At 46.9% G+C, this 22,001-nt stretch overlaps 1 protein-coding gene across 4 annotated transcripts; it reads right to left on the minus strand.

Annotated features, from left to right (window-relative positions):
- Window positions 1-21: 21 nt before the first annotated feature.
- HDHD2 (haloacid dehalogenase like hydrolase domain containing 2) lies at window positions 22-21,500 on the minus strand. 4 transcript variants are annotated; one of them, XR_016441168.1, is made up of 9 exons: window positions 21,364-21,500; window positions 16,307-16,408; window positions 14,385-14,593; window positions 9,788-9,872; window positions 4,635-4,851; window positions 3,664-3,727; window positions 2,598-2,941; window positions 2,373-2,495; window positions 22-609 (listed from the first exon to the last, which is right to left on the minus strand). XR_016441168.1 is itself a non-coding variant. In XM_090037752.1 (7 exons), the coding sequence occupies exons 2-7, from the start codon at window positions 16,405-16,407 to the stop codon at window positions 2,838-2,840; spliced, it is 780 nt and encodes a 259-aa protein (XP_089893878.1). In that variant the 5' UTR covers window position 16,408; window positions 21,364-21,500; the 3' UTR covers window positions 1,704-2,837. The 4 variants fall into 4 exon arrangements, 1 of the variants encoding a protein (XP_089893878.1); XR_016441166.1 differs by having other exon boundaries at window positions 2,373-2,941; XR_016441167.1 differs by lacking the exon at window positions 22-609 and having other exon boundaries at window positions 1,704-2,495.
- Window positions 21,501-22,001: the final 501 nt, after the last annotated feature.

Genomic DNA, 22,001 nt, shown 5'->3' on the forward strand with positions numbered 1-22,001 from the left:
ATGATATCTCCTTGGGTTCGGCTACATTGGGAGGGACTAAACTCAGAAGGAAAAACTATATAAAAGAAAGAAAGAAAGAAAATGCAGGAGACTCTGGGTGACAGACTCTGCACTTTCAAATCTGTAAGGTGTATTTTATTTATAATTTTTCTGGCAAACAAGTGGTATTCTTCATGACAGTACCATCCTACAGCTAATGTGCTATGAAGATTTTAGCACATATTTTATGCATAATGACTCATCTTCTGCAATCTATACTCACTGTGGCTGATTTTTCTCTTCTTGAGGGAGAGGGACAGAGAAGTGAGCTAGCTGAGGAAGAACTAGAAGACCAATTAAATTTTGCTTCTCAGGGATTTCTTGCACTCAAGCTAGTCTGGCTCTACTGCCAGGAACACTGCAACTGACAGCGAGGCAGAAATGATATTTTCCCCCTGGGATAAACCTTGGCATCTTGTGTTTGCCTTGTGGCTGTTACCTGGATGCCACTTTGATCTGGGCTGTGATTTGTTCATCTGCCAAGGTGTTTTGTCCATCTCATCCAATGTGCTTTGGGCAAATGTTTTATCCAAATAAAGGTTTGGCTTCGTGGAATGATACTGCAACGCCCTGGTGAAGGCAAATGACATTGATCATCAGTAAATTATTCTTAAAGGAATTGGGGCATAACTTAAATTGCCTATTAGCCCATCTTGCCCAAATCCAGTAATATAATGTATTTTATTATCACAATTTCCCTCCTTCCTTTTCTCTTTTAATGTTCATAATGTAATTATGTTAAATGGTGTCTTTAGAAGCCAGGTGTTCAGGCTTTTTTTTTAAAAGGTATTCACAAAGATGGGTGATGCACAAACAGAAGAGGAGCTGTTACTAGGAGAGCAAAAGTAAAGGCTGGGGTAGGGCATATTTGTGGAGTTAAAGGGGGTGGAGGGGACAGTGGTTTGGGATGGCAGGTGGCTACTTTTTTTTTGTTGAAAGTTCAGTATACAAAACCTTGCAAATGTCAAGCAGTGCTACAGGGCTGAGCCATGTTCTCTGTAGTGCAACCTGCACAAGACTATGGGAGACTCTAATCTTGAGGAGGAGGAGACAAGGTGGCTCCTTGTAGAGGAATGTTAAAGAAAATGAAGATTTTTTTTTTTAAAGAAACTCTGTATCTGGGTGGAGTTGTACATTTGAGCACTTTTGTGGTAACCCTCACACTACCTAGCTAGCTCACTCACAATGGTAAAGCAGAGAAGATCCAACTTGGAAGGGTCCTGGCAGAAGGAGTGTTTCCATGCTTACTCCCCTCCCAGCTCAGAAAGCTCCCATTCTTTAGGCCACCCACACAGGAGCCAAGGGTCTGGTCTGGGTACCTGAGCAAAATCAACTTATATCTCACACACACAACCGTGAGCCATTCAGCACCCTTTCTTTCACTTCTTACTACAGCCACACAACACCAGGATGCCAGTGTCTGGTGTCTGGTACACACACCCAGCAAAAGGACCATCCCTGCACCAAAGAACTGCCCTTTCTGCTTGTGTTCCTCTTGCACGGCTTCCACACTACACCCAAACGTTCATGCTACGTCACCTGGCAGCTGCAGATATCAGCTCCATGTTACATGTGGCCACCCAACAAAGTGACAGCAAGACCCTTCGTTTATGTGAAGCCTGCTCCACATTCATCATAATGGCTTTTCTTAACAAAAACCGGCATGGCTCATTAACACAAAGCTGTATTTTCAATAAGGTGAATACTACAATGATGTACAGTTACAGCGTAATAATTTAACACTCAGGAGCACTGTAAAACAACTGCAAGGGACTTCGATTATTACAGTTTGCAAATGCACGAGGAAAGCCATTTACCATCATTAGAAAGTTAGTTCATTTTGGATTTAGCACGTGCAGGAAAAGCAATGCAGGCTACGGAATGAAATGTCATTTTCCAGCTGTACTAACCAAATGCATAAAAGTGGGAATCTGTCCCCACGGCTCATGAAGGATTTTTCCCAGAGCATCATAAAGAAAAAAAACAACAGTGAAATTTTGCAACAGTAGTGCTAATAGGACCCTGTTGCAGTCTAACTTCAAAAATTCATGGTCTATAAGCCATTAAGGACCAGATTTTTGTTTCTGTACCATTCCTGTTAATAACGGCATCTAATTAAAACATCTGTAAAATACTGATAGTTTTAATTTTACATAAAATTTGAAAAACAAAAGCCAGTGTTACCTGCTCTAATGAAGGGACAGAAATCATCAGTGAGTACTGTTAATAATGGCAATATTTTAAATTAAAAGTCACTCCTAAATGTGCCTCATCTCTACATTTAAATTCGATCAGAGTAGAGAGGAGACACATGGCAAGTAACACAAACCTACCAACATAGCTGATGCTGTTTCAGGCTGGAAATGCCTGTTTTGCTCTGTTTAGGTTATTTTTGGTGGGTTCTCCGGCTTAGCTCACTTAGCACATTTCAGATGAGCCTTTAAATCAGTGATTTCCTAGGAGTCAAAGAGAAAAAGCTTTGTCACTTTCCTTTCCCCACATAATGCATAAAAGCAATTTGTTTCATCTGCCACTTGGTTTTCTTTCCCTGAGCTGACCTGAGACCTGTTTTTCCTTTCTCAGTGCTTCATCTTTTGTGTTTTTACCAAGGCTTTTCCATTAAGCTGCAGGTTGGTTCCATTTCTTTTCAGTGCTCTAGAGTGAAGCCTGTTCTCTTGATTGCAGGTGTAGTGTGCACGTTGATGCTTGGACATTTCTTTGCTTTGACGGGTACGGTGGGGAATAAAGGCAACAGTGTGAAAACAGAGCCTGGTTTCTTCCACCACAACACTCCCATCTCACAGCAGGTGCTGTAGAATGTGCTCCACTGCCTTTGGGAAACTCTCACAGGTTAAGTAAGGAGGGGGACTGATTTTGCTTTCATCTGCTGGTCGATATTTACCTGTAAGGAAAGAACAAAGAGGTCCTTTTAACAAAGCTGCTTTCAGTCTAAAGTGTTCCATGGTGTCTGGTGCCCCACCTCCATTTCCAGCGTGTGGCAGAAACAGCTCGTTCAGCTGCCGCTGTGATTTCTTGGGCACAAGGACAAGCAAAGCTAGAGACATAAATGTGGTATTTAGCTCTGCACATGCTGTGTTTAGTGGTGTGAACAGTGCCTGGCACACTGGGGCGCTACCACAATATAATTAAAATGACAGTAATTCGCAGTCCTATTAGGTCCCAGTGTATGAAACAGACTGATTTGCATAACTGTCCTTGTAAGAGAAGCAAGGGGTTTGGGTTTTTTTGGTGATCTCTTATATTGGACCAACTCTACAGGTGGGAGGGATGCAGGCAAGCTTTCAGGCTTCTTGGTCACAGTGCTATCTTTGAGGAGCTGCCAGATTCTGTTTTCTGGCAGCTGAAGTTTGGACCTAGAAGATATTCTGAAGCAAGTCCTTCTACCATAATGTGCTCAGAGCCTACCGGCAGCCACATAGTCATATTCCACAATGACAGAAGGCCAAGGTCCCTGCTGGAGGATCTCCATTCTTCACGTGATTTAGACTGGGGCTTGTGGAAAATATCGGTCTTCCTCTGAAGCCACTGGATACTTGGGAAGCCAGAGGGAAGATACCAGAGCCCAAAAGTATCACAAGATGTCAAAATCTGCAGGGTACATACCAGTCTTCACTAGAATACCCAGCATGCCGGCATTCTGGGCCCCACCAACATCATCCCTGCAGTCCTAGACACAGAACAGGAAAATCACAGAAACATGTTAATGGATATTCCCATGGTGGTCAGTACCCAGCCATGGTGTGACCTAACAATAAATCACATACTCTTTTCCTACAGTGGCCCTGCCTCATTCAACAAACAGATGGATGAAGCTCCATTAATAAACAGCCATTCTGTATTTTGTTCTGTTCTCATTGTTCAGCAAGCAGCCCCTCAGCCTAGTCTCTTGCATCAATCATCAATAGGGCTGGAACCGTTTTAAGGCTGCTCAAACCTGCTGCCTGAGCCAACGGAGTAACAGGGAGGAGACCTAGGCAGTAAGTGTCACAAGTACTTGCTGATGGGAGAGGGCTGAGATTCAGGAATCCTGGGCTCCGTGCTAGATACTAAAGTAGCATGCTTAAACGGGCACAGATTTCCACCTCTATCTCCAAAGCTTGGCTTTTCTGTCCCAGCCCCTCCAACCTGTCACAGTCTTGTGTCTTTCCCACACTTGGTTACTCATCGTAGATCTAGTCCCAGTGTCCTTGCTATGGCAGCCTGAGTCTTCCCTTCACTGTCTGAGGCTCAGTATCTCCTCCTGCCTTCACAGCTGGCCCACTACTCTTGCCATGACAATACTTATGTGGAGGTGGGATTTGCTAGCAGGGTTCTCAGGAGCTGTGGTTTCTATCCCCTGCTACAGACAGTCTACGTGACCGCGGACTAGGTATTTAGAGCCTGATTCATGGCCGCTGAAGACACAGCATTAAATAAATGGACACTGGATCAGACCTCGAGTGTTTGTGAATCCGTTCCCTCCAATCAGCCCCCCCAGGTACTGGAAAGGTCAGTCTGTCAGTGTCTGAAAGGCACATGCATGCTGTGGAAAAGGGTATAAAAGAATCAGGCACTTGCCCTGCCTTTATACTTACATCGCCAATCATAACAGTTTCTTCTGGTGTGTAGCCAGTCCCCCGTAAGGCTTCTAGGAAGAATGTTCTCTCTGGTTTCCCTACTACTGTAGCTTTGGAGTCTGTAGCGTATTCCAGACCAGTTACAAAAGGTCCAGGTCCCAGAGCCAAGCCATCTTTCCTCTTATAGTATCGGGCTTTGTGGATAGCTATAAGTGGAGCACCATCCAGTATCAACCTAGAAACCATGGAAGAAGACATGCTTTTAACCTTGGATTCACCAAGCAGGATTGGGTTATTAGATATTAAGTTCTAACAACCCAATCCTCCTTTAATGAAGTTGAATGCTAAAAGTCCCAATGACTTTAATGAAAACAAAGCTCAACTGCACTGAGGTTTAAAATCAACCTCAGAGAGTTAAATAAATTTAATAGCTTCCCTTCCTCTTTGTAGAGAAGTAGGCACCTACAAACAAGTGAAAGGAACTAATATTTTCAAAGGGCCATAATTGATGGAGAAGGATATTTAATATATATTTACTTACCTATTTATTATTATTCAGTCAGTGATTCAATGAGATTTGTTTGTCTAACAGAACCTCAAAGTTGCTTTTCACTTCCTAAGGCTAAAGTAAAAACTCATTTGATTTGCTCCCATAAATATTGTATTATATATTAACTACAGATATGACTTGCCGATAGCAGCTAGGACCTTTGATTGACGAAGGCTTTGAATTTCCTACTAATCTTCCCAGGCCCTTCCTGGCACAGCAACACTGCAATGCTTTCAGGATGATCCTACGTGAGAAGTCTGCAGTGTGGCCTGTTCAGCAGAGCAGTTCTGAGCACCAGCTACACCTCAACATCAGAGCTGCACAGCTCAGCTGCCGCATCCCAGCTGTTGCAAGCCTGAGCCCGGACAGGAGGGAGGCTGGATTCCATGAAGAAAGTACACAAGCAGTTATTTTCTATTTAGCTTTTATGAAGCAAAAAATCTCAGCTGTCTTCATATGGCAAACACTGGTCACAAAGAAAGATCAACCTGTCCAGAAAGCTAAGTATTAGTGCCCCCCTCAGTGCTTAAGTAACTGATTCCTGCCCCTGCTGCTACTCTGAGACATTACATTTTAGGAACAAAGTTAAACACCGGTTTCCTTATTACACCGCGAAAAATGTTCCAAATGGAGGAAAGGTCCAAACAGCCGGTCAGTGTGCATTTAACAGGTCTGATTAGTGTCATGGGAGGCTGTGCAAACAAGTGGCAATCTCTATACTTGGACTTTAAGCTAGCCAGGGCAGCTGGGTGCTTCAAAAAGTGGATGCAGGAGTAATTTGGGAGAGGGGGAACTATACAAACATCTTTTCTAGGTTGTCACATGCCCCATCATTGGTCCAGTTCTTCAGGAAAGCATCCTGCAGGCAGCAGTGGAGAATTCACAATTAAGGTCTAAAATGTGGATTTCTGCAAGACAAATTAAAAATGAGCTGCCCTTTTCCTGCCGGGCAGCCAGCCTGCTAAAAAGCACAGAACAAAGCTGCCACTAACCCAGAAAAAATGCGGTTAAACACATACAGATAAGCATTCCTAATGTTGCTGCTGCTGACTACGTCAGTCGAAGATGTTTCACAGGTACCTTGTACACTGCCATCAGGTCAGTGATGCTGCTTCTCTTTTAATTGTCTTGTGAATCTCTGGGGGCAGAGACTCTACGGGGCTTGTGTGTGTGTCTGTCTACACAGTGCAGCCCTAACAGAGCCACTAAAGATTCATACAGCACAAACAGTTAAACTAAACTCCCAAGTTCACAGTTTGGGGCCTGGGACAATAAGGGGCGTTCTGTAAGGTAATTTGGGGTCTGATCCTGAGCAGCCATGATTACATTGAGATTTCACATCCACAGTTTGCCACCCGTGGCTTTGATGCCTGCGTGCTGCTATCACACACGTGGCAGCTCTCTGCAACTACAGCAGCGCTAAGATCAGTCATACTGGAAGTGTGCTTGAAAGCAAGGCTGGAGGAATCCTCCTGGTACTGCCAAGCACCGTTCAGCTGTTACAATCCTCCCCTGGTCTTACAGCAATAAAAGCCCTCTAGATAGCATCTATAAATGCTGAGGTAATGATCGCTGAGTGCTTCTCACTTGATTTTACAGTGCATTCTTCAGGTACCACAGGCAACTCAGGTCTTTATCACACCAGGTAGAAATGTAGAAATGTAACTAGCACTGTGGAGAAAGCAAGCTGCAGAGCAGTCAGCTCAGGAATTGGCAGGGTCCCTTTGGCAGACTGCTTGGGACAGGGAAAGGTGGTTTTTCAGTCTGGTGAACCAAGCGGTCTCCGTTGGTCCCGTCAGTACCAGTCTTCCTGGCATGCTCCATGGTGCCTCGGCTCAAAAAGCTGCATCAGCCCTGGTTAGGATGCCTGCTCTGGGGGGCAAATCTTTATCCCCCTGTCTCCTGTGCAACTCCGAAGTGCCCACAGCACTTGCAGCAATTTATAGATGGGAACACTTCAGTATTACAGTGAACTTCTACTGAAAAAAGGAAAAGTAAAGCAAACCCAGCAAAGACAAGGCAGCCCTCCCTGAGCTGGTCACGTCCATCTTACTCTGTACAGGTGAAAACTGTTTCTTATATCCTCAGGTTCACAGCACTAAAAGCTGACATCTGTAAAGGGTGTTTGGGTCAGGAACGGAGCTCAAGATCCAGGGTTTCCTGCATGTTTGAACTGTGCTTAATCCCAGAATTTCATTATCTACCCAGTTGCCAGAGGCTCGAACACCAAAATAACATGGACATTCCTAGAGAGCAGATGGGCCCTTTTAACTCAGGTTTTATATTCATACTAGCAACTGCCATGGGACTGCTCTTTGGTTGGACACTGACTGCGGCTGTCAGGCACCTGTATCTGCAATCCTTTGCTGCAGCCAAATCTGCTCAGTGTTGGGGAACAGGTCTCGGGGGGGAGATGACTTTCACCTTGTAACATTTTGGTAACAAACTCCAAGTCCTCTATTTAACAGCAATGGGCCCAATTCATTCCTAGGGTAACTCCACTCACTTCCCCAGGATTCATTCTGCCCACATCCCTTTTAACCTTGGCACAATGGAAACCAGAGCCACAATCACCAAAAGCGGTAATGTGCTCACTCTCTTGTTTGAAACACCCAGGTCTCCTGGCTAAGGCAGCTCCCTGCCATCACAGAGTGCCTAACACACTTGTGACAGAAATATTGATAACCAAGAAGCAGCGAGTGCTGGGGCAGATGACAGGTTTACTTTGTGCAGCTGTGAAATTAAAGTTGACCCACGAACCAATCTCTAAAAATCAATTCCATCAGCAACGTGCACTAAGGCGGCAGCTACAAGTCAGTGCCAGGTCAGTACATGCTTTTAGTGTGTGGAGGTTTGGCAAGCAGATAAGACTGCCAACTTTCTGCTGCTGCTGCCCTCCACAAGCTACTGGCTATCAGGGGTGATACCTTTTGTTTGAACGTAGTGATATTCAAGGCAGATTATGAAGTGATGGAGAACCCAGGTGGTTTCCTGATTTCAAAGTAAAAATAGTTGTGTGCTAGTAGCTCTGCAGCCACCCTCAGGCAGAGCAGAGGCTCTCTCAGCTGTACGTTTGGTAGGAGAGCAGAGTTGAGGCCTCTGTGTGCTGCCAGACGCAGGGCATGAAGAGGCAACTGCTCCCTTCAGGAACTTTGGAGGAGCAGAGTTCAAGCTGATGCTTCTCAGCATTCCTCCCAGCAGAAAGGCACAGGAGCGCCAGATCACCTGGCCCAAGTACATCAGCAGAATAATGTCTGGTGTCCTGAACCTGAAGCACCCACCACCCCAGGAGCCTGTGCTCAACAGTGGTGAGAACCAGATGCAAGAAACCACACAGCAGACAGACAGCCATGGGATAACCTGCCTTATCTTCTCTATCACCTCCTAATCCAGGGGTGGGCAAAACAGTGAATCTGGCTGGCAGCCGGACTCCATTTCCCAGCCGCCCCTGCCCATGTGGCTGGGAAGAGTTTCCATGGAGACCCCAGCAGCAGCCCTGCTGTGATAGCCTCCGGCTGGGGTCACCATGGAGACTGCCCCCAGCAGCACTGGCAGGGTGCGCACCAGGACACAGAGCTGCTTCAGAGCCAGGCTGGGATCGTGCGGCAGTGAGAGTGTGGTCCAGAGCCAGGGCAGAGCAGCGATCTGCAGCTTGCGTGTCCCAGGCAGGGATGTGCAGGCAGCAGATCATGGCTCTGCCCTGGCTCCCTGCAGCGGTGACAGCGTGGTCCAGAGCTGGGGCAGAGTTGCACATCCCTGACTGGGGCACGCAGGCTGCAGATCACAGCTCTGCCCTGGCTCTGGACCACACTGTCACTGCTGCACAATCCCACCTGGGCACTGGAACAGCTCCCTGCCCTGCCCCTGCTGCACGCCTGCCAGCAGGGGTGGAGCTAGGGAGGGCTATTGCCACCCCAAAATTCCCACAGCCGGCTGCTGCTGAGCCTGCCCCACTCCTGCTCACAGCACAGCACCCCCTCAGCCCCACCATCAGGAAGAGGCTGGCACTGCTGCTGCCTGCCAGCCTGGTCTCCACAGCAGCATGGCTGCTGCTGGAGTCTCCATGGAAACCAGCCCCAGCCACATGGCTAGGGGCTGCTGGGAATTGGAGTCCACTGCTGGCCAGATCCCACCTGTGGCCCAGACTTCGCCTCCCCCTGTCCTAATCCCTCAACTAGAGATGGCAAGACCCTGAGGCATGAGGTTCTGAAGTGTACTCATATGAACTGGGACAGCTCTTGATACTGCTGTTATCCTTATCAATGGCCAGACCCTTCTCAATCTCAGCAGCAGTTTTATAGTTTCTAGGTTGTGAAAATTGTTTAATTCCATATTGAACTACCTAAAAACAGCATGAAGTTAAGGCCTCCAGATAGAGCATACCAATCAGCTCTCCCTCAGTATGATGCCTAATGTAGTGGAAAGGGATGCCATGGGCTTACTCTTCCCACTGTCCCTCCTGAGACAAAGGGGTTAAGTGTAGTTTTAAATTAGACTATAACCTCCTCTCCAGGGCCAGGACTCTCTCTCTGATGTCTCTATACCAACCACAGTACAAGGCCCCAGCTGTGCTTAGGTCTTTAGGACTACCATTGCAACTCGTAAGATGACAACAACTCACCGGAACGCCTGGTTCATCATCTGGTAGTTAAAGTGCTCGGGTGCCAATCCAACCACCACCGCATTGGGGTCGTTGGTATCTATGCCTGGAAAATTAAAGCCAAAATGTAACATCTTCTATGAATTCATCCCCCTGGTTTAAAATACACCCTTTGCCTACTGACCAGAAAGTGAATTAGTCTTGGTATATACTTTGCAAGACACCTCAGACTCCCACCTGGCAACGTCCCATCTACAGACGGAGCTGAAAGGCTGCACTGGCAGGGGAGAGGGAATCATTGCCTACAACACCAACAGCGTGCCAGGGAGTGGCTTCCCATACCGGCTACTTCTAAAACCCCTGGGCGGTCTTAGCAGAATGGTTTTACAGGGGACCCCTACCCAAGGGGTATAGGTTCTTCTGAATCTATCAGGCAGTTTTGCCCAGTCTCCTTCCTTGATTAGATGCTTGCTTCCTTGTAGATGCTGTGCTACAACCTTATATACCTACAAGGCCCACACTTAACCTACAAAGGCCATTAAATACAGCTAAAGCCACTAAATGTACCATCACCATAGCCAGTTATGTCCAACACTGCCTATTCTAAATGCAGGGGAAATACCAGTATCCAGTCCTCTGCTGGAACAGTGACCATAGGGAATAAAAGCAATATGCGCTACACTGCTCTACATGTTATTTAGAGGAAGGGCAGTGAAGAAATGAACAGCTTCTCTCTTCAGCTTTCTGCACAGTCACAAGCAAAGCTGAGAGGGGAACTGGAAACCTCTGAAACATGGAGCAGTTCAAACTGCCAAAATCCAGGCTGATTACAGTCCACAAGCAGCACTGCCAGAGGGAAACCCAGCCATCAGACCAATAGCAACTGATGGAAGCATGCCTCAACCCGCCGAAGGTAGGCAGGCTGTAGTCATTCGTGGCCAGATTTCAAGTTACCATTTTCCAGCTCAGCATGGAGGAAAGTATCAATCCTTGGTTTTCAGAGCAAGTTAGATCCTTGCTTTAACACAGCGCTGTCCAAGTGGTGGTCCACAGGCTGGTTGTGGCCTGTGAGAAGTTAAATTGTAGTCAACCAGGCTCCTACCTGGCCACCACTCTCCCGGCTGCAACAGCAGCAGGAGGCTTTTGGCTTCCCCTTCCTCCCCCAGCTTCTCCTTTCTGAAACCGCCCCAGGGGGCTAGGCAATGCGACACGGTGCGGTGAGCTGAGGGGGAAGCCAGGACTACATGGGTGTGTAGTGCAATGCTGGGGGATGGGGGGCACCTGTGCAGGTGGACTATGCAGGAGTAGGACATCTTGCATGGCACGTAGCCAGAACGGCCTGAAGGCCCCTAATGCTGTGACCCACAAGGCATGCAGCCCCTGGCCACTTAGAGGTTGGACAGCCTTGCTTTAACACATCAGGGCCCGCTAATTTTAAAATCAGGCCCAGGTACAGTTAACTGGCTGCCAACAGAAGTCAGCATTTCCAGACAAAAAGACTTGGGTTCCACCTTCAGCAACAGATATACACGCATGCACGCTTCAAGAGCTGGTGACTACTTCTCGTTAAAGGTATTGCTCTTCCAGATTCTTCCATAAAAGCAGTTCAACTCCAGATCTGGATATTCAGCACAGGTGCTCTGTCCCATCCCAGCTTCTTCACTTCCCCTGAAGCTTTCTGATCTCATCTGGTTAGAGAAAACTGCTTGGGGCAGAGGGGGTTGTTTCTGGTGGGTGCGGTAAATGTCATTCTGACTGAGTCCAAGCACTGCCCAAAGGGATCTTGTAGCATGACCTGTGAGGGAGCAGACTTTGGACTGGCTTCATCCATCCTGCAGCCAAATCACCCTGTAAGAATCCCTTACTTCCAGCTCCTGCATCTGTTGTCCAGCACAGCAGAATCACAACTGCCTTGGCAGGAGATGGTGATGCCACCTTTGCCATAGGACCTCACCCTTGGACGAACAGCGTAGAGGCACAGAACCACCAGTGGAGGAGGTGTGGGACAGGCGCACAAGAACAAGAAGCTCACAGCAGCGGTGGCAGACAGCTGTGTTTGGAGAAAGCTGGCATCTCTGCCCTGCCTTCCCATTCAGCATTTACCACTCCTTTGCTGGGATAAGCTAGTACTCCTGGGCCTCGGCAGATGCAGAGTCAGACACGCCATTGTCCGATGCCACGTACTGCAAATTTTCCAGCTAATTCCAAAAGCCAAATGTAAAATGTGCCACTGAGAGACACCAGGGGGATTTGTGACACTCCCTCAAAGCATCTGGGTCCATTAACCAGAGAATGGATTACACGCATCCATCTGTGACCAATTGTATATAGGGAAGATTATCCAAGAATAATTCAGCAGCAGTCACTACCAGGAGTTTAAAACCTCTAGCGTACTTAACTGCTTCAGGAACGTAACGGAGAGGAAAAACGAGTGAAACTGCTTGTGGCAGAAAAAAACCAGTATATCCAACCCACTTCATGCTGGGTCTCGCTGACACGCAAAAATGGCACTAAGTTAACTCAATCAGTTTCTAAACCTCTACCAAATTAAGCTGTATCAATACCAGTCTCTACTCAACTGATTTAAGAGACCCAAAAGGCAGGGAATTGCATGGTTTTAACTGAATTTATTAAATTTAGTTAGAAACCAATTGCAGTTTCTAGTTTTGCGCAGGGTTGTTGAGAACAGACATAGAAAGTTCACTGAGCAATGTTTACCTGATAAAAAAATAGGCAGAAGAGATTATAACAGTCTCCATAAAGACGTTCCTTTTGCACACCCATTCTAAAGAACATGAAGCAGAATGTTGCACTAAATTTTAAAGGAAATCCCCAACTCAGAGCATGCAAAGGTCAGAACCTACCAAAATTATACAACCAGTTCTGATTTCAGGTTGGTCAGAAAAAAAAGGGTAGTCTGCAATCCTGTGTTTGCAAGCTTCTGAATTAAAATGAAGCAATATTCAAAATTCTAATTGTTTTTACAATCTGGTTAGCTTCATTATCTTTGAGTTGAAAATCTAACAGTAACAAAGTCTGCATTAGTAATCCTTGTTAAGTAATACTAAAATGCCTTTGAATTTGACACTTGATAGCCTTGGGACAAGCGGACACACAGGGGTGTCAACGCTTTATTGATAGTAGCTTGCTGGTTGTTTGCCTAGGCTTCTTTTACCACTGTAACTTTTAGGCTCATTTTGAGCAAGGTTAGGTACCTGACTGGTAAAAATGCCCTGCACACATTTCTGGGCCAGCAGTAGGGAGAAATTATGAAAATCTCAGTGCGGACACCCTAATAGTTCGCAGCATAGACAAGGTCTCTGTAACACAATACAAGAAAACTTCAGATTGCTATCCCCATAAATGGTGCAATGACTTACTGCATGTGTGCGCCAATGTGTAGACAAACAAACAATTTGAGGACACTGGCCTAGCTCACTTCCTAGTGATGCTGGAGGTCCAAATTGCATATAATGTTTAATGTCATCCAAATCAGAAGCATGTACAGAAGTTCAGTTTAGTCTAAAGCTCAGCTTATCCAACAGTTTTAGATGCTGGATAACATAACCCTTAATCTCAGAACCCCACAACCCACTCATAACCCCACAACCCACTACCAGCCAAGACCAGATAATTAGAGCTTCCTTGTAGATAGACCCCAAGCATGCACTAACAAGAACATGATTTCAGAACATTTTTGAAAGTCAAATTGAAAACCAGCGAAGAAACACACGGGCTGGCTGTACAGCACTCCCATGCATTCATCATGACTGTATGTAGTTTATGGATTGTGTTGATTTTACTAAAGTACGCAAACAATCCATTAAGTGTCTGGAATATTGCACAGCTCATGGTGCTGTGATTTAATTAAAACCTGCAAAAATCACATTACTACACTGTAGTTGGGTGTTCACAGTAACTCATTAAATTTGTGTGGGGGTGGGGGAGCCTCTAAACTATTCTCAGAGCCCTCAACAAGCCTGCCTCCTTATTTTGCTTTAACCCTACATTACTCACAAACCTGGTAAAACTGCACATGTGCTTTGGGTCAGGGCTAAGTATGTCACCCCCTCCCCATCCCACCCCCAACTCTCCACTGCCAGCCACATCATCCTCACACCTGGAAAACCCTATGGCCAAGAACCATGATGCTCTCAGGCTCTGGTCATTTGGGGCCAACATACCAGAGCAAACTGGCAAAACTAGGACATGAAAGCGCCACACAGTATACATTCACAGGCAGAAATGGGCACAGGCCTGATTCAAGAAAGGGTGTGTACTACTTATCCTGAGAGGTCTTCTTAGGGACCCAGCAGAAAGTCAAGTGTACAGTAGCACATGGAGCAGAAAATGAATTCAGAGGATAATGGGGCACAGTGTTTGTGGTGGCAGAGTGAAGAGCCTCAAAAAGGAATGTGCTCAAGTGATGCTAGAGCTGGCTCCTCCTGTGGCAAGTGCTACAGGGTCCTCAATGCCAACAGTGCTCAGAACCTCCATTTCCTGCCTTGCCTGAACGTTGGGGATAAGGCTCTCTCCTCCTTCCATGGGACATACCACTGCCAGAGTCCTACCCTCCAGTATCAGTCCCATGCAGCTCAACAAGTCCACTCCATCATACCTCTGAAATCATGCAGCGCATTATTGTCCACCAGCAGGAGGGGCCTGACCTGCTTCTGCTCCAGAAGGCTCCTGGCTGCAGTCAGAGACGTGAAGATCTCATCCTCAGCAATGTCAAACCCCAGTTTCTGCAGCCTCCCCAGCAGGTCTCGCTTGCACTCCTTCGTCGTGTTGGTGACAAAGCGGATCATCACTGGGGCACCGCGCAGTCTATGCCAAGGAGAGCACAGCTGAATGGGCTACTGGATCCTTCCACATCCCAAGCAAAATCTTGGCAAGCAAAATCTACCTATCTTGTTCACAGAACAAGCCAAGTGCTAGTTGCTATTAATTCTCTTTGGGAAGAATGCAGTAGGAAAAAGACCCCTGTTCAATTATTTAAGACTCTAACTCAAAAGGACTGGCTGTTCTACACAGTGAAATGACAGATGTTCTTTGCAGATATAAGTACAGTGCCTGGCTAAGCAAACCTGTGAACAACCAGGCAGACCTGGTGTGGCTAATGAGGAGACTCAGTGGCTTTGTGGCATGATCCCAAAGACATCCCTTTTAGGGGCTGAGGCTCTGGATGGGAGTCCTTGACCTGGGAGGTGGACAGCTGATCTCTACAGCACCCCCCCGCCTCCTTCACATCCACAGGGATTTTCCATAGAAGTTAATACTGACTTTGCTATAGATTGTCTCTGATAAAAAATGTGACCTGAAGCAGCAGCCAGCCACAATTGCCAAAACCACTTTAGCTTCATACAGGTGGACAGGTTGGGGGACAGCTATCAACTCTACTCCAATAGAAGCAGAAGGAAACCCTATGCTTTCTGGCTCCCATGTGAGCTTTCTCTCTAAGGGAGCGTACACAGTCACATCAAGATCCACCTGTAGCATATAACAGCATACATGTTCTGGTTTATTGTATCTAGCATAGGTTACAGCAGCTATGCAGACATGGCAGCATGGGCCTTAGCGCATGTTACCAACCAGAGTACATGCTATCCAGGGGCCCTGACTATATTCTGGTTGCTAGTGCATAGTAAAGCCAGGGCAGCTGTGCCTTATCTGAGCTAGCTAGATTACAAGGACACTGTCAAAAGTTACACACTTGTACTTTCCTGGAGCTGCACAGACAATCCCAGTGAAAACAATGGGACACTGGATAAAGATAAGCAACTCTACCAGTGTCTGCACGATCAGAAATTTAAAGTAATGCTCACACTCAGGCCACAATATCTGCATCATCTGCGCTATCCTCTCTAACTCATTTTGATGGCAATCTTAACGTTCAGTATTCTTCCTCATATTTTACAGGACAAGGTTTCCAGGAAGGGTGTGTTCTCCAGCACTTAGGATGTGATACAAAAAAACAAGCAGAGATGGATGCTACATCACTGAGGTAAAATCACCATACCCTTTTGTTTCAGTTCCCTGCACAGGCACTGCAGAGGGGTATTTCTACTGGGCTTTCCTGCGTATTTGAGGACATTGACCTAGCTCACTACCTAGTGATGCTGGGGGAATTAATGTTCTGAAAAGAAAGGTTACATTATCCAATACTCTCATAGCACGGTAAGTCAATGTACTGAGAAACTGGGACTGTCTGCTTAACAGAAGGAGGGAAAGAGTGAAATAAAATTTAAAAAAATAAGCTGAAAGGCTAAATTAGATGAGTCCTCCTATAAACTACAGTTCTCAACGGCTCCAACTCCTCCCAGTCACTCCAGATTTATACTACTGAAACTCCATTTGCTTTAGTGAAGTTAGCATGGAGTCAGAGCAGCATAAATGCAAGAGGAAAACAGCCACATATGTATCTTCACTTACATTTTATACCTTCGAGATGCCCATTCAGCTCTCAAGCTCTCTCTGTAAAAACAGCACATACACTTGTCTTTGTGTAAGGGAGGAACTGGGAAGGGGGGTGTCACTTGCCTTTTAAGAGCTTCCTGTGCACCCGGCACAGCTGAGTCTTCAATGTGAAGTGTGCCACTGAGATCCACCAAGACAGCTTTCAGCACACGCCGAGCTGCCATCCTTCACCCCCCCCCAAAAAAAATAAAAACAAGCAAAAAAAAACTGATTAGAAGACAATGGACAATAAAAGTAAGGAACTCAGTTAAGCGTCTCATTCGTGCCAACTGCGGTATTACTCAGAACATTACTCGCAACATGAAATGGGCCCCTTTAGACAGGGAAATAAAAGGCAGTGTTAAAAAAATGCATAATTGATAGGGTGGTATTTTCGCATAGACTCTATATATGGAAATCAGGTGCTATTTGTTTTTTAAGTGTTTCTACCCGAGTGCGTCTAAATATTCTGTAAGCAACTGAGACCACAGGGAAAGGGATTTCTGGGTATGGTACTGTTGGTTGGGGGGGTCTCACATTGCTCATTTCCGAAGTGTCACTGACTTCACTAATTCCACTCAAGTGAAAATAAATAGGATAAAGGGGTGATGGAGCACTTGGAGCTCTAGAGTCCCAAATGCTTTACAAAAGTAGGGAGGAAAAACAGGCACAGATTGGTTAAGGGATTTGTTTAAGATCACACAGCCAGTGACAGAGCCAGCAACAAAACCCATGTCACCTCATTCCCAGGGCAACCTGCAGGGCCAAGGCCAGCAGGACTGGAGCCTGAGACAGCAGACTAAGGTGGCCGCTGGTCTTGTTTTATACCAGACCATCCTGTTTTTAAATAAGGAATGGACTGGAAAAAAATCCTGTTTCTCAGTTCATTGGTGGAAATACATGTCAATCATTTGTCCTCACAATTCTATTGGCTGTGCCTAGAGGTAGGGTGGTACAAAGCCAAGAAGAGCAGGTTTTTGGCCCATCCAAGGGCTTTTTGCTGCTGATTGGCGAAGAGGCCCAGTGGCCCCACGTCTTGCTGATGATTAGCTGAGGAGGTAATGATCCCCCCCACCCCTCATCGCTGATTGGCCAAGGGGGGCAGTGGTCCTGCTCCTCACCAAGGGGATGCCCTGTACACTGGGGATGCATCAGTGGCCACCCTAGAGCAGACGCAGTTCATACCTTGGCCAAGCAATGTGCTAAGATGACTAGTAAGATCTAAGCATGCTCGACAGGCTAGAGTGGGGGTCCATAACCGTTTTTTGGAGTGGTTGGACAAAAACCACAGCAGTGTCTGAGATGGACCACACTTCTAACCTGCCCTGCCCACCACCACTTCTTCCTGCTGCCAATTACTGGGCTTTGCAGGCTGGATGAAACTGCTTAGTGGGCTGGATACGGCCTTTCGGCCATAGGTTGCTGACCCCTTCACTAGAGGATTTGACCCTCATTCTCAAGGCACAACAGATTTCTGTGCGGAATACTCCGTTCAAAACAGAAAGTTGCCATCAAAAGCTAGATAAATGGGTTGAGGAAAAGCACAAGGGTCCTGTTGTTCAGTCCCAGGTGCAAGTCGCTTTGGACGGCTGAAGGTCTGTAGAAATTTATTTCTCTTTGCAAACCACGTGTCCTGCTTGTCGCACCAACTTGCAGAACTACTTGCTCACTGTTATTCAACAGAACCTTTTCTTTTTCTCCGCAATTTACCAGCCCATCAGAACTATACAGCCTGTTGTCCTGAGACATTAATCAGCAGCTGGTGTCAAGCTGCTTCGCTCACAGTCAGAGACGGTGAATAAGTACGTGTATACTTCTGAAATTTTGCCTGGTGCCAAGAAGCATGACTGGGACCTGTCCCAGGAAATTTTAATCTTTTATCAAACTTTTTTTTTATCAGTGCAGATAAACCATAAACGTGATATCTAAGGTACAAGGCATATTCCACAAACAATTTTATGATCTGCCTAATTTTAGTAATACATAGCAGTAGCTGATATCAAAAAAGAAATCAACTTATCTTAGTGTGTCTGGTACTAAACCAAGGCCAAAATTCTGTTATAAATAGCTGATAACTGCACCTCCTACCCCAGCAGAAATACTTAAGGCTCTCGGGCAATTTCGCTGTAAAAGCAGCCATTAGGTTCTCAAGACATCTTCCCAAGGTCAAAACCTCCAGCCTCAGTAAAGGCTGAATGCAGTGAAACCAGCATGACCCCACATAACCCTTCTGTCATAAAGTTGACTTCCTGGGTTCCCTTTAGTCCCGACGCCAGGAGTAAGGGAGACAAAAAAGCAGGAAAAATAGATCTGTGAGTATATGGGATCTTCTGGCCAAATCTCATGTCTTCATAGCACCCATACATACTGGCGCAGGGGCTGATTCAGAGGCTCTCATACTGCTCCACCACCTAGTGAGTGAAACTCCTAACCCTCTCACCCCACATCTCAGGTGACCTCATGGATGCAGCCCATTTCCTATGGCTGGGCCCAGATGACAGTCTTCTCCCATAGGAGAGAATTTGGTTACACATAGTCTCTCTTTCAGTGCAGCCTAACTAAAATCCAATTGATGTAAAAATAAAATTCAAAATCTAATCAGTCCTACAGGACTTTGTAATCCAAGTGTGAGTGTTCATGTACATGTGCAGCAAGTGGTTTATGGTTTTGGACTGAAGAACAGGAAAAAGAGATTTTTCCCTTTCCTCTCTCCTTGTCATCTCCACCCTGAAACACCATGGTCACGTTCTGCCGCTCAGAACAATTTGCTATTTCGGCTGCAGGGGGTGAAACACGGTTGCTTCCCTGTTCATAGATTCATAGACTGTAAGGCCGGAAGGGACTGTGGAAGATCATCGAGTCCAGCCCCCTGCACCAAGCAGGAAAGATGATTGTCTGCTCTCCCAGCTGCAGTCAGTAAGCCCATAAACAGAGAAGTATTTTGGTCCTGATGCCTGTCACAAGACTGAGAGATGTTTTAGAGCCCTGAAAGGCTCCTGTACCATTAGACATAAGGCCATCCTTTCCATCCCATGTTAGAGATGGTATCAGCACTTATATCACCTGCTAATGTCAAGTACCTAAAAACATAGAAATAGTATATTCAGTAAGTGCAACTAAACCATTTTACCACTGCCTCTAAGCTCAAAGTGTTGAACAGGATTACATTAGTGCACATTCTCATCTCAGCCAGCAGTAAAAAATAGCTATGAAAACTTTCTGAGCAGCTGCAATTTTTTTGGTAGCACCCGTGACACAACTCAATCTGCTGAGCTATGAGTGGCAGCTCTAAGACATTAGGACTATCACGTGGGATGACCATCCTTTGTTGGCCAGCTAATATTCCATATTGTGCATAAATATATTAGTAAAGATACACTGTTCTCCTCCGCTCCCCTACTTTTCAATAACGGTCACACAAGGGATTACACTGACGTGTACAGCTTAGTATTATAAATGAAAAAACTGGTTAAATTCTTTGTACTAGGGTGACCACTGCAAAAAAACCCAAACACCTTTTAATTTAATTTAAAGGATGATTCTTACTTGATGGCTATTGTCCTGTTCATAATATCTGACAAAGTAGGCTGTTGCCTATGAAAGCTTATACACTTCTGAATGAGTTAGTCTATTGCCCTAAGTCACTCAGTACAGGGGACACTTGCTTTCATACTTCAGCCACAACAAAATCACAGAAAAATGAGGGCTGGAAGGGACCACAAAGGGTCATTAGTCCAATCCCCTGCTCCAGGCAGGATTATCCCTGTCTAACCCATCCTCGCCAAGTGCTCGTCTAACCGGCTCTTAAAGACTTCCAAGACTGGAGTTTTCACAACCTCTCTAGGAAGCCTGCCCCAGGTCTTAGCTATTCTAAGAGTTCAAGTTCTTTCTACGTAATAGTTAAACCATCAAAAACAAATACTGGAACAATTTATGAATATTCTGCAATTTTCATCAGCATCCAGTTACTGAAGTCTCACTTCCTGTCCCTCTGGAAATAAGATATCCCCACACAAGACCCTGCACTCTGGTACAAATGTATCTTGTGCTAGTTATGATTCTATACCACAATTAAACATTACGCGATTCAGTCTTTTACAACCGTATTTATGTCTCTCACCCAGGCTTAGCCTTTCTTTCGTTCGATCAGAAGGGAATGCTGAGGTCATGAACTTACCTTGTGCGGACAAAAAGAATGTCACAGTTGCAACAAATGGGAAAAATGGTGGGTGAGTTTTGGAAAGGAAATAAGCTTGCAAGCTGCAGGGCACCCGCCTTCTGCCTGACATTAGGAAATACCTTCCTCTGCTGTCCACGCTGTGACAATTTCACCTTGCTGTAATGCAGGACTCTAGGTTTGTTACAGCATCTGCTACGCACCACCCAAGGATCATGCTACACTGTGCTGGGCACTGGGGCCTGAAGAAGAGCATGGTTGAACAGTGCCGCATGGAAGCACTTTCAGTGGCACCGTAAAGTCTGCTAATGTCACGGGCACAGGCTACGCCACTGCCACCTAGGAGCACCTGTGCAAACAGTGCACCCGTGGCAGCCCCTCCACCAGCCACCTGGCAATACTGGCATGTCCATGGCAATACCGCACAGCATTGTGGGAACCTTCCTCAGCTGCCACCTGTGTGTACCCTCGGCCATGCTGCAAGGCATTGTGGGATACGTCCCCATCACAAGTCATGCTGCCACCCTTGGTGATGCCGCCCAGCATTGTGGGACACATCCCCTCCACAAGTCACTGTCATGTAAGCACGCCTGTGGTGCCGCCGCACGGCACTGTGGGGCACGTCCCCCTCCCCCACACACCGGCAGGCTCCGCCCAGGGGCGGGGCCAAGAAGCGCCACACCCCTCGGTCCTCCACACATCAAGCACTGAACGGGGAACTGTCCCTATCCCCCCCCGCCAGGGAAATGGTATCGTCCTCTCGCCAGACAGCTTATGGGGCCTCGGAACGCTCTACTCCGCTGAAGGCGGGCGGCGAGAGATTGACCTTGGTGGTTCCCCTGTCCCGCCCCCCCATTATCCCATACATGGTACGGTCCACAGTGGCAGCGAGGGAGTTTGGACAGGTCCATTCTCTGGAGGGGGGGGGCGGTTTCTCAGGGCACCTCCAATCTACCCGACTCACCTGGCTCCAGTCAACCTCCGGCGGACAAGGGGCGGGGCAAGCACGCTGCACCCTCCCAGTGTGGGGTCCTCGACGGCTCTAGGCGTTCCCAGATCAGACGCCTGTTTTTTTTCTCTCCGCAAGGAATAAATATTAGGAAAGCTGCTGTTCCCCAGCTGCAGGCGTCTGGCTCCCGCATGGTGCGGCTCCGGGGAAGGGGTTGGTATTTGCAGACAGGCACTTCTACGCTCAGCCCCGAGCCCAGGGCACGTGCAGGGCCCACAGAGGCACGCGCCTGCGCAGAGCTGTGCGAACCGGCCCGGGGCTCGGCGGACAGGTCCCAGCATGCTTTACGGCAAGGGCTCGCGGTGTCGCCCTCACGTGTGGCCGGGCAGGTGCTCCCAGGGTTGGGCTGTGCAGGCAGCTCCGCTTCTCCCGGCCACTAGGCACCCCCAGGGCGAGCCACTGCTACTGTCCGTGGGATTGTGCATGCTTCATGTATGTGCTTCATGTGCAAGCATGTGCACGCTTCATGCATGCTTCAGGTACATGCTTCATATACATACTTCACCTACATGCTACATAGGTGCCTCGTAGGCTTCACGTGAATGCTTCATACAAGCTTCATGCATGCATCATGTACAGTTCATACATGCTTC

This window comes from Crocodylus siamensis, chromosome 3, assembly GCF_052110815.1.
Source record: "Crocodylus siamensis isolate JL-2025a chromosome 3, ASM5211081v1, whole genome shotgun sequence".
Lineage (NCBI taxonomy): Eukaryota > Metazoa > Chordata > Crocodylia > Crocodylidae > Crocodylus > Crocodylus siamensis.